This window comes from Salminus brasiliensis, chromosome 8 (assembly GCF_030463535.1).
Source record: "Salminus brasiliensis chromosome 8, fSalBra1.hap2, whole genome shotgun sequence".
Classification (NCBI taxonomy): Eukaryota; Metazoa; Chordata; class Actinopteri; order Characiformes; family Bryconidae; genus Salminus; species Salminus brasiliensis.
The window spans coordinates 23,061,211-23,076,826 of record NC_132885.1 but is presented as its reverse complement, the minus strand read 5'-3'; the positions used below and the strand labels follow the sequence as shown (position 1 = coordinate 23,076,826).

Sequence of the window (15,616 nt, the reverse complement as noted above, 5' to 3'; positions counted from 1 at the left end):
CAATATGATAAACCTGACCAAGCTGGTCATCAAGCTGATTGTATTGATTGACTACCAGCATGGTAAAGATGGTCAGACTAGTCGACCAGCTTTATCATATTATTTGTGCTGGTTGACCAGCATAGTCACAATGATCATGCAGATCATGCTGATCAACAAGCTTAGACATGCGTGGACTAGCTTGGTCAAGTTGATTATGTAGACCAGCTAAACCATTATATGCAAAAAATAACTAAATAAATTAATATATATGCTGGTTAAGAGCTAAACCCAGTTTATCCAGTTTGGCCAGGGTGTTTCCTTTTTTTTCAGCAGTGATGTAGTGTGATTACTTTAGTGAACACCACCTTTTATGTTTATATCCCAATTTATTAAGTTAAGTTATTGTGCAGTACAGAAGTGTGTGTAGACACATCATAAAAGTGTTTATTCTATATCCCAACTTACTTACTGTGTTACTGTGTGTGTAGAATTCTTTTCTGGACAGACTGGGATGCCAGTTTTCCTCGAATCGAGGCTGCATCGATGAGTGGAAGTGGAAGACACGTAGTCTTTAAGGACATGGAGATAGGAGCCTGGCCAAACGGACTCACACTGGACCATCTGGAGAGGCGCATAATATGGACAGACGCTCGGTAGGCGAGAAATACATCATTGCTGTCATATGAAAACCTTCTAACTCGTATTTTCTTCCGGTTTTGTTTGTTTATTTATTTATCTCTTTATGTATTACATCATTTGAAAACAACAGATGTCCTTTACATTGTGTGAACATTATATGATGAATGGAATAATAGCCTGAAAGTTTGAAAAGAGAATAAACAGATATGATTTGGATTGTTTAGATGGAGATAGATATACTGTATATGCTATATATAGTATGTGGTATACATATGTTTTTCTCTGGGAATCATATATATGTGTGATTTATAAAGTATATAATGTTATAGGGATCATACAGTCAATGCAAAACAAAACAAAACAAAACAAACAAACAAAAACACTGCCAAACTGTTATGAACTGTCAAAACGTCGAAACATCATATAGATGTTCTCCAATCTCAGGGCTCTTTTTTCCCCATGCAGCCTCACAGTAGCGTTGTAAAGAAAAATGAGTGTACAGTTCAACTTTCATCTGTCTTTCACTGGCATTCACTTGTCTGACAACTGTGGGAGTGCTTGTAGTAGAAGTCCCTCAGGACATCTATCAGCAGTATCACACCTTGTCAACAGAGGCAGTACCAAGCCATCGTGGGCATGAGAGGGCCTCACATCGTGTTTTATTTTTTTCTTTCCTGTGTCTCCAACAGCTCGGACGCTATCTACTCAGCCTTGTATGATGGCTCAGGAGTCATTGAGATCCTGAGAGGCCATGAGTACCTCTCCCACCCTTTCGCCGTCTCTCTTTTCGGAGGAAGCGTGTACTGGACTGACTGGAGGACCAATACACTGGCTAGGGCCAATAAGTGGACCGGACGCAACGTGACCGTCATCCAAAAAACAAGTGCTCAGCCTTTTGGTCTGCAGATTTACCATCCAAGTCGCCAACCACAGTGTAAGTGTTTTTAGACCATTTCTGTGCTCTGAGAATGCTGTGATGGAGTTACCCGCCTGAGGAACTGAAAGATGATATGTGATGGAAGATGCAGCGAAAGCAGGCTGTTGTTTTGCCTTGTTGCATATGTGAAACAGATGTGAGCAGTCGGTTAGAAAGTCAGCACTTTAGTCAGCTTATTATATATTCTGCCAAAGTGTTAAGGAACCTTAGGTTTTGTGGCTTGTTCTTCGTTTGCTATTCCTGGCCTATGAATTTCCCAAAGGCCACACTGAAGCCAGGCAGGTGGGCAAGGCTGAAGAAACCACAGCCTTGCTTCACTCACACGTTCCATGACTGTTACCTTGGGGTGCTGAAGAATATGGTGGAAATAACGCGATCCACCCTGGTTCAGCTTTTACTGAAGGAGATGCAGAGTGAATTAGTCCAGTGCATGCTTTATGGGGTGAGGATTCATTTGAGCTGATTCCCTGCTGTTCATTCATTTCTCCTGCCAATCAGAAACAGGCTTCAATGGGGGTGCCTGAATAATTGAAAAAAGTGGCCATGCAGAGAACAAGCCAGCCTAATGTGAACTCTGGATGTGTTCCCCCTACTCTTCCTAAATTAATTTTAATTGTGTCGTGGTCTGTGTCAAGCCGTTTTTTCCCCCTTTCCTGTCCTACCTAGCCAGTAAGGACGGCCTCAATTTATCTTCACAATGCACACTGTGCCCTCTGTGACTTCATCCACTCCAGAATAAAGCAGCCTAATGAATATAAGAAAAAGCTAGCAGTAATGAGCAGCTACCTAAACTTCATACATTGGGAGAATAGTTGGTAATTGGACAATGTAGATAACTTCCATTAATAGTAAGTGCATGTTGTTTTTTTCTTTCTTATAAATTGAAAGACACTTGTTTAAGACATACAGCAGCATTGTAGCAACACATTAAATAGCCTATATTCTGCATTTCTCTAGTTTTTTTTCCCCCCTTGAAATCCACTAATGCTGTTTGTATGGACAATTATGAATTACAGTGTTTTGTATATAGGTTGTTGAAGTGACATGGCATTTTTACTGTCACACAATATAAAAATGTATGTACTTGTATGGCAGAACATGTCTTTGATTTACATGGACATGTTTTTTCCATGTTTTGGTGTTCTTCTTCTTATTATTCTTCTTCTTATTATTATTATTATTACTTTAATCTCAAATATACATCTATAACTTTTTCTTTATTGTTATAAAATATCTGACCTTTAGTGTAACACAATGTCCTATAGTATGACATACATAAAATAACCAAACATTTCCTGCATGTGTATCAAAAAGTGTATTTTTCATGACCATTTTCCAATCCTCTCTCTGTATGTCTTACACCTGTTGTTTATGTGACTCTGCTGTACTTTAAAGTGACCTGGGTTCTGATCGGCTGCCTTATTTTATGCCAATCCATGCTGAAACAGTGCTTATAACGGCTGTGTGAAAAGACTAGAACTAGAAGAGTACACTGTATGTAAATTACTTGTTTTTTTGTGACATTGCAAACACAGTAATGTCGATGGTCTTTGCAGCTTATATTGAAACTGGGAATTCACCATGTTTGCATTCATCAGTTTCATTTATGTGGAAAGGCAATGAAAGTTTGCTTTTCCATGGGCACTTTAAAGATAGTACAGTTTCTTTTCATTATGACATTCAAGGGTAACTAGAACAAAGAGATAAGGTAAACAAAGCCAATGCAATCAGTGATGCCAGGCCAATGGAGGGGAAAATGCAGAATGACCGGCATCCTTGATTATTCTTTACAGTTACATTTGTTTTTTGTCACTCAAACAGCAGCATATATTAATGCTTATTTGTCCCACGTCACTTGATCACAGTTTTGCTAAATCTGTGTTTGTTGTTGATAGAATGTCTGTGGCTAATTTTAAAGTGTGCCAGGTGTCCAGCTTTCCATAAACGGAAAATGAAAAGCCTCCATGAATGTTCTTCAGCTGAAGTAATCTCATTTGCATCAATTCTACCCGCCCAAAACAGCAACATAACACTGCCAATACGTGCAGGCTCAGTTCAGATCCTTTGCCACTGTATCAGCAGTCGGGTGACTGTTTTACCCCGATAAGTGCCGACAAATTGTGCTGCGTTGCTGAGGAAGCCAATAAGTATGGCTAATCCAATCTTAAAGAGCCCGCCGGGAAAGGCTGGCTATCACTGCTGTCCAAAATCCCGGCTCTGGCCGCTAACAGGCCAGGGAAATTGTGTTTGTGTTCAGTCCTGCTGCGCTGGAAGGGGAGAGGCAAACCTCTGGAGGGCAGTGGGGGGTGAGATGGGGGAATGCTCACCGGGCTAATGGGGCTAGACTGCAGGCATCAACAGGCAGGTTGTAAATACATTATGTGTGGTGTAAGGAGTGGGGGCAGGGTTTAAGAACTCCAGCATGAGGTTGGAGAAAAGGCCTGGGGGGGTGTGGGTGTGGGTGGGTTGTCGGGTGCTAGTCCACCATGAAATATGGCGCATGTCCTGCCAGCTCCATTGTTCAAAGGTTGTTCAGAACTGCCCAGAATCCCATTTCAAAATATATAGTCTGTTTGCTGTGAGGGTGTAAATCTCCAGGTTTCACTGAAGCAAAGCAAGCATGAACACTCTCCTTCTCCATTAATGCTTACTTCTACTGTTAGCATTTGCAAGCAGAGACTGACAAAGGCTATCATTACATCTTTAGACCATTTCTACAAAGAATGAGGCAATAAATCCAAGAGTTGCCTTCCTTGCATAAGTTAAGTACGCTGCCCGTATTTATCTCATATTTCTCCAACAGTGAGATTCCCCCGGAAGACCACATGAATGTATAATTAATTCTCCAGGTCGCTAGTCTACGATTGAGTCACTTGAAATTATTTGTTATTCTCACTTATGGTAAATAATTGCAAAAATATGCCTGCTGCATGTATGAAAATAGATGAGCATTGAAAGGAAATAATGGGCCCGTTTTCAAAGCCCCATCGGAGCAATTATTTACACCATTCTAATGGTTTTGGAGATAATTATGCCTTGTACTGTAGCTCTGGGTTCAAGGAAGGGTTAAAGCTTCTGTAACTGGGAGCAGTGCACTGTTTCAGGAAGCAAAATGTCAGCATTCTAGGCTATTTTCACAAGCCTATACTGTATGTGATGCCTCGCTGTAAACACCGGTCCATTCCTAAAATAAAAAGCTGGAGAATCATATCACGTCAGAGCAAATCCGATTAGCAGGCCATTTCCAAAGAATTGCGGCCGAGTCTCGAACTCTTCAAGCTCAGATATGGAATATAAGAGGCTTGTAGGATGAGTCGAGAGTTCAAAAAGAGACTTTTCTATCATGCAAGCTATTTCAGAGATGCTGTTTGTTGTCCGAGCCATCCGTGCTTCATCACGGTACGCTTAGCTTGTATAAATATCGCAGTTGATATTGCCAGTAAGAATCTCCCCTATTAAGATGTAGTTGTTCCCAGCACATAACTGCTTCAATTTCAACAGCTCCCTGGTGTTCTTGGAATACTGCTGACAAAGAGAGCTTTGCTGTCAAAAGTGAAAAGAGGTAGCAAGCTAATTTACTATTCTCTAGCGACCTCTTAGCCATTATCATATGATCTGCCTGGTCAGCAATAGTCCCTGATGAAGTATAACAGAAATGGGCCATTCCTCTCACGAAACTCAAGAAACAGATATGCTAGCGGTGTTTGAGGAAGGCTAAAGTTCTTTTAAAGTGCTGTGTCACTACCCTGTAAGGTTGCGAGAATGTGTGTGGGGGTGGGGGGGATGTTCATAGGGCTAAAATGGGTGGGTGGCTTTGTGCAAAGAATTTGAAGCAGTAAGCACTTCTCTTTCAGTGTGGCCTTTAAAGGTGGTGAATGAGGTCCTCTCTACCCTTTTATCACAACAATTAAAACATAATGTGAGACAAATGAAGACAGCATTTTTAAACATATTTAAATATACAGAAAATATTTATCTATCTTCATTTTAACAATAATCAGAGATGGAGGTAATACAGCAAAATAACTAAAACTGAAGAAATGCAGAAAGCCATAGCACAAGTTAGTTTTTCAGAAGTGCGTCTTATTTAAGCCTCAGACATTTCGTTTGGTTTGCTCTTCATTGTTGAAATGCTCTCAGAGGTGTTCAGAAAGAAGGTTGTAGATGCCTATGAGTCCAGAGAGGGGGTTAAAAAGATCACAGGACAATTAGAGAACAATTAAAACAACTGCAGACTTGGCCAAGCTCAGCCCAAGAGCAGATAGCAAGCTGTGTGTAAAGAAGTCTCTAACTGTCCCAAAATGTCATAATGGGACCTACAGGTGGCTCTTGCCACATTTGATGTCAAAGTACAATATCTACTATCAGAAAGAGACTAAAGAAGTCATTTTTCATGGGAGGAGTGCAAGAAGGATACCCTTGCTGTCAAAACAACAAAAAAAAAAACATCAGAACAAGACAAAAATTTAAAGACAGAGAGCACAGAGACAAAGACCAGGACTTTTGGGACAGTGTGCTTTAGACAGATGATGAATCTTGAGTTTTGCCTTGACATTTGTTGTTGTTTTTGTAGCTACCTGTAGGTCCTGTGATGACATTTTAGGATTGTTGAAGACGCCTTTAACCATCTTGCAGTCTATTCCTGGGTTACTAGGACTAGATCTTTTTAAATCCCTCTCCAGATTCATCTGCATCTACAACCTTCTTTCTGAAGGCCTTAGAGAGCTCATTGGGTCACACCATGGTAAAAACACTCACTTTACCAATCAAGAGCAAACCAAACTAAATATCTGAGGTTTATATAAGACAGGGTTCCCCAAAATCCCCTCTAATAATTTTCTAATCATCTGCAGCTGATGTGATGTACCTGATTCTACTTTTATTTTCTACTTAAAGTAGTAATACTTGTGGGTAATTCTATTTCTATTGATTTAAATTTCTATTAATTACATTTTACAAACAATTTGTGAAGACATTTCTTCAGTTTTGTGTCTTAATATTTAACTTAATATTTAACTTACTATTGTTCAAGTGAAGATCATATGTAAATATCTGAGGTTTATATAAGACAGGGTTCCCCAAAATCCCCTCTAATAATTTTCTAATCATCTGCAGCTGATGTGATGTACCTGATTCTACTTTTATTTTCTACTTAAAGTAGTAATACTTGTGGGTAATTCTATTTCTATTGATTTAAATTTCTATTAATTACATTTTACAAACAATTTGTGAAGACATTTCTTCAGTTTTGTGTCTTAATATTTAACTTAATATTTAACTTACTATTGTTCAAGTGAAGATCATATGTCATATGTCCATATGTTTAAATATATTTAAATGGGGATGTCCCGATTTTTTCACATCACTATATATGTCTGTTGCTTTTTAATGCAAACATTTGGTCTTCTGCCGGCCATTGCTGCCTTAAAGGCCGCACCTTTTCATCAAGAAACCTGAATTCTTTCATTTGAACTGTAAATGCTTTAAAAAGTGTTTTGATTGTCTGCCTGTGCCTCTCTGTGATGGTAAGCTTTGAGCACAATTTGTTCAATTGATGTCACTAAAGGTTAGCTCAGATTCCTTTAAAGATGGCTGCGTTCTTGAACCAGGAGCCATTAGATGTGCTATTGATTTCTGCCCTTGATGTGTTTTCTTTTGGCTGGTCTGAATGCATGTCACTGCCGGTTTTCCAGCCTCCAACCCATGCGAGGGGAACGGCGGGAGAGGTCCCTGCTCACATCTCTGCCTCATCGATTACAATCGCACCGCATCTTGTTCTTGTCCTCACCTTATGAAGATCTCCCCCAGCAATCGCTCCTGTGTGGGTGAGTGAAGGCCCTTGTACCCCACAGTGGTGGGCTAGTGCACTAGACCTCAGATGTTAACCCAAGTAGGGTTGGGAGAAAATGTCTTAGAGACCAAAATGACCTGAACTGTTAAGATTGAACAAGGCACAGATACAAGCCATTTTACGGCCTGCGTCATATTAAGAGATGTTCTGGACCACTGTGTCTTTAGAACACCTAAAAAATAACTACAATTTATTCATAGATATGAAATGATTGCCAGTGCTGCTTTTGTTTACCTTTCATTGTTAGTCTAATGTTTCACGCCTGTCCCTTCCCAACACATGGCTCTGTTTGTTATTGTCCTTCCTAGTCCCACCTGTTCATTTGTGTGTCTGTCACCTGTGTTTCTGTCCTAGCCACGCCTCCTTGTTAACCCTAGGTGTTCCTCGTTTGACCTTGTACAAGTTCCCCTTTGTTCTAGCCTTCCCTTGTCTGGTCTTGTGCATGTTCATGTCTAGGTGTGTTCATATTAAGGTATATTTATGTCGGTACACGGTATGTTGGTGTGGCTTGTTTATTGTTTGTTTGGTTTGTTAGTTTCAGTATTTGTAATGGTTTTTTTTGTTTGTTTGTTTTTACCTGTTTGTTCGGTTTTGGTTAGTTTAATTGCTTAGATTTATCCAGTTTGTGTTTCCTTGTAGCCTGTTTGTTCTTAGTTTATATATATAAATATATATATTTATATATATATTATTTTATTTTTTATTTTTTATTTTTTTATTAACATTTCCTGCATTTAAGTCCACCTTCAAGCTTGATATGATACAGAGAAAGATTAACCATACTGTAATAAATGCTATAAAAAAGCAGCTGGAAATGGCCATCACAACATGAGCAGTACATCTTTAGTTTCCACAAAGAAACACTCTTTAAAGAAGCATTATGTGAGAATTTGTATTTATTGCTACTGGGCTCCCCCTTCAGTTGTGGAGTATAATTCACTTTACACAGTGTTATGCAGTGTTGCACAGTTTTCACAAAGGATCTTGTGCACCCTCACCAAAGTTTGTGTTTTAGTAGCTGGGCTCAGAGTGGCAGTGACAGAAATGCTGTTCTCCTGATTACAAGTCAGTGAAGCATTTTATAATAAAAATTCTACATACTGTTACTTTAAAATAAACATATAGCTATAACTTTACCATATACTCTTTTTAAGATAGTAATTGTATCGAGTTATTAAATGCATTATTTTAAACAGTAGGGTTGTTACTACTGTATTGTTTTGTATAATGTGGTTCGTTGAAACCAGAGACTCATTTCAACCTCATTTCTATTCCCAAATTGCGTAGTGTGAATTGAGTTAGGCACTTTATAATCTTTATATCAACAAGCTGCTCCTTCAAAGTCATCCATTGATTCTTCCAAAGCAAAGGGTGTTAATTGTAAGTTTGCCCCCCTCTTGCTGCAGTACCCATCTTGACTCTTCTAGAATGTCTTTACACTAAATTTTAGATTGCTGTGAGGATTTCATTGCATTCAGTAAGGTCAGGTAGTAATCTTGGATGATTAGTTTTGGATTACAGACACCATTCAACTCATCCCAACAATCCTAAAGGTATTAAATGGTGTTCCTTCACTCCAGAGAATGCAGTTCCATTGCTCACAGCAGAGAAAGTTCTGTGGGGCTTTATCCCATTTCATCTAACCCTTGAGGTTAAGCAGAGTGACCTTAGTATCATGTAGGCCTTCCCCAATTCTATTGGCATGGCCCTTCTACAGAGCTGTGTGTGAGCAACAAAATGTCTGTGTCAGCAATAAGAAAACCTTAAAGTAGCTCAGTTAGATACACTAATTAAAAAGGGCATCTAGATACTTCTGGATGTACAGTGTTTCAGAATAATATCTGGATAGGGATTATACGCATAAAATGTAGGTGGAAATGCACCCAGGACGCATTTAAAACATCTAAATTCAGTCGCTTAAACTGCTCCCCAGTTTGGCTGTTGATGCGAGTTTCTCATTTGGGACCAGGTTCAGTAGCCTATTGCTGTTTAACTGGTTTAGCATAAATAAAGCACCAGTTTAGTGCTTTGCTTTATTGTTAAACAGTACATTGTCAAAATACACATGGTATGTGACCGTGATGACTGTGTTTATGCTAATTAGTCTGAACAGTTGTCTTCATAGACTTCTGCAATGTATAAAAGATTAGGATTTCAAGATGACAACCAACTTGTGCTCAGTAAATAAAAGACTGGAAATAAAGAGCAAAACAGGCAATTGGTTGCTGTGTAAGGAGATGATTTATGTATCACACGCCACATAAAAAAAATCCATGAATTTGACTACTGAATGCAAATTTAACAGTACAATATATATTGTGCTTTTTGTCCCGCAATGCAATATGTTTGATACAGAAGTAAAAGTGTTGTGATGCTTCTAGGAACCTAAAATGTCAATCCTGATATTTATTTTACTCCAGTTTTAAATGTATTAAATGACCTTATTATAAGGGCAAACAGGGTGTGGCCAACATTCTTCCAACCCTCTCTCGCTCCTGTCCTGTCGCCATCATGATTAAATGTGATCACTCCAAATGAAAGTATCCAGCATCCAGCCATCAAATAATCAGTGTGTAGGCCAGAACAACCTTCTTCACTTGCCCACACAAATGCTTTACTTTCTGCTGTGTATTTCTGTGTATGCTTTGTATGATTACCCTCCACTTGACACAGCAGGTGCTGATCCCTTGTTGTGTTTTGCTGATGTCTAACTCCTTAGCATTGAAGAGATTTTTGCTGTACGTGAGGCGGTCTGAGATACGAGGTGTGGACATTGATAATCCCTACATGAACATCATGACCGCTTTGACTGTCCCTGACATTGATGACGTCACGGTTGTGGATTACGATGCTCTGGAGGAGCGGATTTACTGGGCAGACGTGAAGACCCAAACAATAAAGCGGGCCTTCATTAATGGCACAAGCCTTGAGACAGTCATTTCTGGAGGTAAGTCCACATTTTCATCTGAAGGTCTGGCAGCACTGTTTACCTTCAGTTAGCTTTTTGATAGGTTTAAAGAAATAGTAAGCACCTAATAAATGATTGCGATTTTTAGGTATTAGTCCTTGTTGTAAATTACTGCAAATGCTCTGTTCTCTGCTGCCAAATGCTAGGCTTTGACTCAGAATTATAGGTCCAGCTTTGTAAAATTCAGCAGTACCACACAATATACAATGTGCAGCACAGTAAGCAAGACCTATTTATGAAGTTACATTGGTGGTGATATGTGCACTAGCATTGCATAGCATTGGTGTGCTTTACAATGATCAAATATGATCATATTGAGTATGTATACTGCTAATTTATCTATGTGTATCTTGCTATCTCTTTGCTACTGTGACAGATTGTTCCAACTGTGTATTGTGAAAATGTCTTTAAATACAGTGATATAATATTTTTACCATATTGCTCAGCTCTACATCCAGATATACTCAAAGATTCCAACTGTTCACATAATCCTTAAAATAGATTACCTTTTTGATGTTTATTTATTTATTTATTCAAGGGGCTGCAAAAATGCATTTCTATATATTTTCCCCTCTGTAATAATGCACTTTAACACCCTTCCTAAGACAGATGAGAACTGCAGCTGCTGTATTTGCTGTAGAATTTACCCTTTAAATGGTTAACATGGTAATTTTTTTTACCATGTGGTGTAGTGTAATGAATCACTAACAGCACATGCCAATGATGAGGGAAAAGCATATCACACAGCATCACACACAGGGTAAAACAAGCTGGTAATCTGTGTTTATGAACGCAACTAATGTATTACCACAATGCCATTTGCTCCAAATGTCATGAAAAATCTCTCCTTACATTTTATGAATCTGTCACAAAGTCTTTGAAGTTTCCTTTGGTTCTATCTAGTTTCATATAGATTTTCAGTTACTGGAAAAAAGAGGTTTTGTAGTTGGAGTGAATCAAATCAGCAGGCAGACTGCTTTATTTGATGAGGGATTTCAGGAGGTTGTGTCAGGTTTATTGTTCTCCAGACTGCATTAAATAAGAAAGACATCTCTTTTGAACTTTACAGAAATGTTCTTTTTTCATCACCTCTCTTTCCATGCTGACTCATTTAGCCACCACATTCAGTATGCACAAATTTACAAAACTATCAAGTTAAACGTGGTATGTGCAGCACAGCAGGTGTGGTGATAAACACATTCCCGTAAGGCCCTTAAGGATCTCTCTTGGAAGCACTCTGCATTCGCCTACTGTCCTTGTGCTAATGTTGATGACATTATTAAGTGGCGTCTCTGGCATTTGCAGATATTCAGAATTGCCGGGGTCTAGCATTAGACTGGCTCTCGAGGAATATGTACTGGCTGAGTTCCGAGAATGAAGAGACCCAGATCAATGTTGCTCGACTTGATGGATCCCTTAAAACCTCAGTCATCCACGGGATTGATAAACCAAAGTGTCTGGCAGTACATCCAGCCAAAGGGTAAGTAGTTCAAATTGTGCTTTGATTTTAAAATGTCCAGTAGAAGAAATATGCAATAATATGTAATGACCTTTGGGATGTGTATGCTTACATGACACGTCAGGGAATGTTCACAAGGTTGTATTATATACATATATATATATTGTGTGTTATGTTTATGGGTATTATTTTCCTTGGATATGAAAATTTAAGCACGAAGAACAGATCTTTCTGGAGTCATGGCAGTTTCCTGTGCTTCCCTACCTGCAAACAAGTTCTCGTAGGAGGAGGGGTGTAAGCAATAATTGAAGCAGCCATATGACAAATTGAACCAATCCTGCAACCCCCCACACGACCCCAGGAGTGGATAGCGTCCACTGAACCAGAGTCTACTTGAAGTAAATCCCAGACCACCGATTTCAGGAGGACTAGAGATCTGATTTCTGGGCTGCTCCCGGGTTCAAAAACAGCTTTCACACTTGACCAAACATAACTCTTAGAGCACTCTTAGTGCTTCCTGGTCACTAGTGTGAAAGCGCCCTTAGATCCAGGGTTCCCAAAACATTTCCCAGATAACTTAAACCCAAACCACTCCAGTCCAAATATATAATATAATATACCTGATCCAGCTAATGATGACCTTCAGGAAGGTCAAAACGTTAGATCCTGGACTTGAACTCATCTGGGTGGTAAAAACTCAAGACCAGGGATCCCTTACTTAGATTGTAATTCATGTTTTGCACTTTTTGGATGTCGTACTACAGAAAGATATATTGGACAGATGGGAACACCATAAATGTAGCCAACATGGATGGAAGTAACAGAAAAGTTCTTCACCAGAATCAAAGAGAACCAGTGGGTAAGTCTGACTTGGTTTGGTGTATCTTTCTCGCTTGTTCTCACTCATGATTTACTCATATTGATAAGGCCATCATCTTTTCCTTTCATTTTTGTACTGGTGACCTGAGGATCATGGCCATAAACACAAACTATATACTGCTTATGCTGCTAATAAATCTTAAACAGGCCCTTTTTACAGTACTTTTACCTCCAATATCCTTTACTTGTCACAGTCGATATTTATAATCTGTCAAACACTCACCATGTCCGTTTCAAAAACAGTCTTTGATGGAGTCGCCTTGCGGACAAGTGATTTACTGTATCATGCAGAGGTCCCTAGAATCTTAAACCACAGTAGGCTGGTTCAAGTCAGGACCACACACACCCACATGCACCATCGTTTTAAGATTACAAACTCCCCTTTGCTGCAATCCCTGCCAACACCACTGCCCATGATGTGGGAAGCTGATATGGGTATAGTCCCCACGACTTTTACTCCTAACCTTTTTATTTTCTTCTCAGGTCTCTCAATAGACTTCCCTGCAAGCAAGCTCTACTGGATCAGCTCAGCTAATGGCACGATTAACAGGTGTAATCTGGATGGCAGTGGCTTTGAGGTGATTGAGACCATGAAGAGGGACTTAACTAAAGCCACGGCCCTGGCAGTTATGGGTAAGTGGAGCAGCTTTTACACCCATGTTTAGGGCCAAGGGTTGCATTTAATACTGCAGTGTTAAAGGGTGTCAGCAGTTCAGTGCCTTAACAAACCCAGCATTACACTAATATTAAGTGTTCATTATCGAATGATGATTCATTTACAAGGCACGCTGCTCAACAGGTCTAGTGGTATGAGCACCCTGTTGGCTCGATGCTTTGTTTATACTACAATCACATTCTGGATATTTGCTCACCCAATGTAACTAAGAATGCGAATACACCAGATGCCTACAGACTTGGGATATATCTAAATAAAATAAGTAAAACTGTGAATAACAAACCACTGCATAAAATACTAAAATCTTGTCTGTTTAGTAAGATGTATGAGAAAACAAGAATTGATAGAAGGAGTAGTCAAGTCAAGTCAAATTTATTTGTATGGTGCTTTTTACAACTGTTAAGTAAAACAACATTAAGTAAAATTAAGTAAAAAAAAACTTAATTAGTAAAAGACAGAGACAAAAAAGAAGATAAGAAATAACATGAGTATTAAAATAGAAATAGAATAGAATGCAGTTATAAGCAATGTAGAAAATACAGCAAATATAAAAAGTTAAAAATATAAATGTATAAATAAAGACAAACCAATGAAATACCTCATTAAAAAAATCTTAAAACTGGTGACTGATGACAATTAAAGATGCTGTAAAATGGAAAACTGTATTTTCCTTGGCAAAGTTGAAAAATGAGAGCACACCCAAAATTTACATACACCCAGCCCACTGGCAAAAGCCTTTTGAGGCTTTACATAACAGCTATCCCAGAAGAACATGGAAGTGAGGCAAAAATGTCTTAAACCTAATATTAGCCAACCAAATAAAATAATTGGAGAGGGGCTGACCAGGGGGAAGCACTGCTGGAGGTAGAGCTGATAGGAGAGCGGCGATTATGGATGCTGGTTGAGTGCAAGGCTAAAAGCTAACTGTTCTACTAGCTACACCAGCCAGGCATAAACTGGCTGTTTGTTTTTTTCTTGAAACATGCTATTTTTTCTTTTATGGGGATAAAGGAAAATCAGCATGTTTTATTCTGAGACAAATTAACAGGGTTGTAAACCCGCATCTGAGCAAACTTGCTTTTAGCCACATACTTTAGACACACTACTTTTACATTAAAGAGCAGCTTAAAATGAGCAATACCTGCATTCTTTGGTATCAGTCTCAGATCTTTAGCTCACAACAACAGAAAGCTTCTCCACCTCAGGTCCTTCTGAGTGTAAGATATTTCATGACCTACAGCACGCCCTCGGTGGCTGAGACATTTTCCCAAAACGTATAATGCGGAAATGTGGGAGAGGAGCAAAGCACATTACGAGAAACAAATGAGATTTAACTCCCATTTATATGCTCCACTGGAAGCAACGTAGCTCATCAAATGGGAAAGTAATTTTGGACCTCAAAGTAAAGCACAACATACACTTCCCTACATCAAAAAATTGGGGGATAAAAAAAAAATGATTGATTTTTCTCCAGATGGAGCGGGATAATGAAGACTGGCTGTCTGGGTAGACACCCAAGTGATGCAGAGCATCTGCTTTTTAATCACACCATTCGCATTAGGCTGGGTTTAAGACTCAAATTATGATTCTTTCCATAAATGCCCAGAAACATTAACTCAGGGAATTAGAGAGAGCTCATGCAGAGGGAGCTCATTCGTGTTGGCAGTGATCAGAGGGGAAAAGGGTGTCAACTTTTTTTTTTCCTACCCGAAAAACTAATGAGCGCAGTAAATGCAGTGAACTCTGTCATTTTGACACTTTTTATTATTTTTTTTTTTTAAATACATGTTTACAGCTCATGATCCTAGCTGTGTTTTGAGCTAATTTACTGGGACCTTTCTCGAGTGCACCTGAACCATTCAGCGGCAAAAAAAAGCCTGCTTTCATTTAAATCCAGTGGGTGCAGTTATTCTCTTCTTTCCTTCAAGCGAGTAAAGAGATAACCATTCAGTAAATAATTCATTAGTGCTCTATCATCTCCCTAAACCCCAGTATTAACTTATTATGGTGACATTCTGTAAAGCTGTTGGGTTAATCTTGGGAAAGCCTCTATATTCATATTCTGTTTTACAGCAGAGAGCATAAGTGAACAAACAAGGCTCTGCGAGGAACTGACAGGCTTTAAAGTGTAATTCCAGCTCAAACGAACAAATTCAGAAGTCTAATACGGGACTGATGGAGCAGCGTCATGCTTGCCCCATGGACTATTCAGAGATTACAGGCAG

At 39.1% G+C, this 15,616-nt stretch overlaps 1 protein-coding gene across 5 annotated transcripts in view; it reads left to right on the top strand.

Annotated features, from left to right (window-relative positions):
• The window catches only part of lrp1bb (low density lipoprotein receptor-related protein 1Bb), a 374,780-nt gene that overhangs the window by 235,624 nt on the left and 123,540 nt on the right, over window positions 1-15,616 (top strand). For all 5 annotated transcript variants that reach the window (XR_011980029.1, XM_072686149.1, XM_072686147.1 and 2 more), the window contains 7 exons: window positions 471-635; window positions 1,311-1,555; window positions 7,252-7,383; window positions 10,129-10,356; window positions 11,683-11,857; window positions 12,601-12,695; window positions 13,199-13,348. Coding sequence is in view for 4 of the 5 variants with exons in the window: in XM_072686149.1 (XP_072542250.1) it covers window positions 471-635; window positions 1,311-1,555; window positions 7,252-7,383; window positions 10,129-10,356; window positions 11,683-11,857; window positions 12,601-12,695; window positions 13,199-13,348 (1,190 nt within the window). In the remaining variant the exon portion in view is untranslated. The remainder of the gene's footprint in view (window positions 1-470; window positions 636-1,310; window positions 1,556-7,251; window positions 7,384-10,128; window positions 10,357-11,682; window positions 11,858-12,600; window positions 12,696-13,198; window positions 13,349-15,616) is intronic.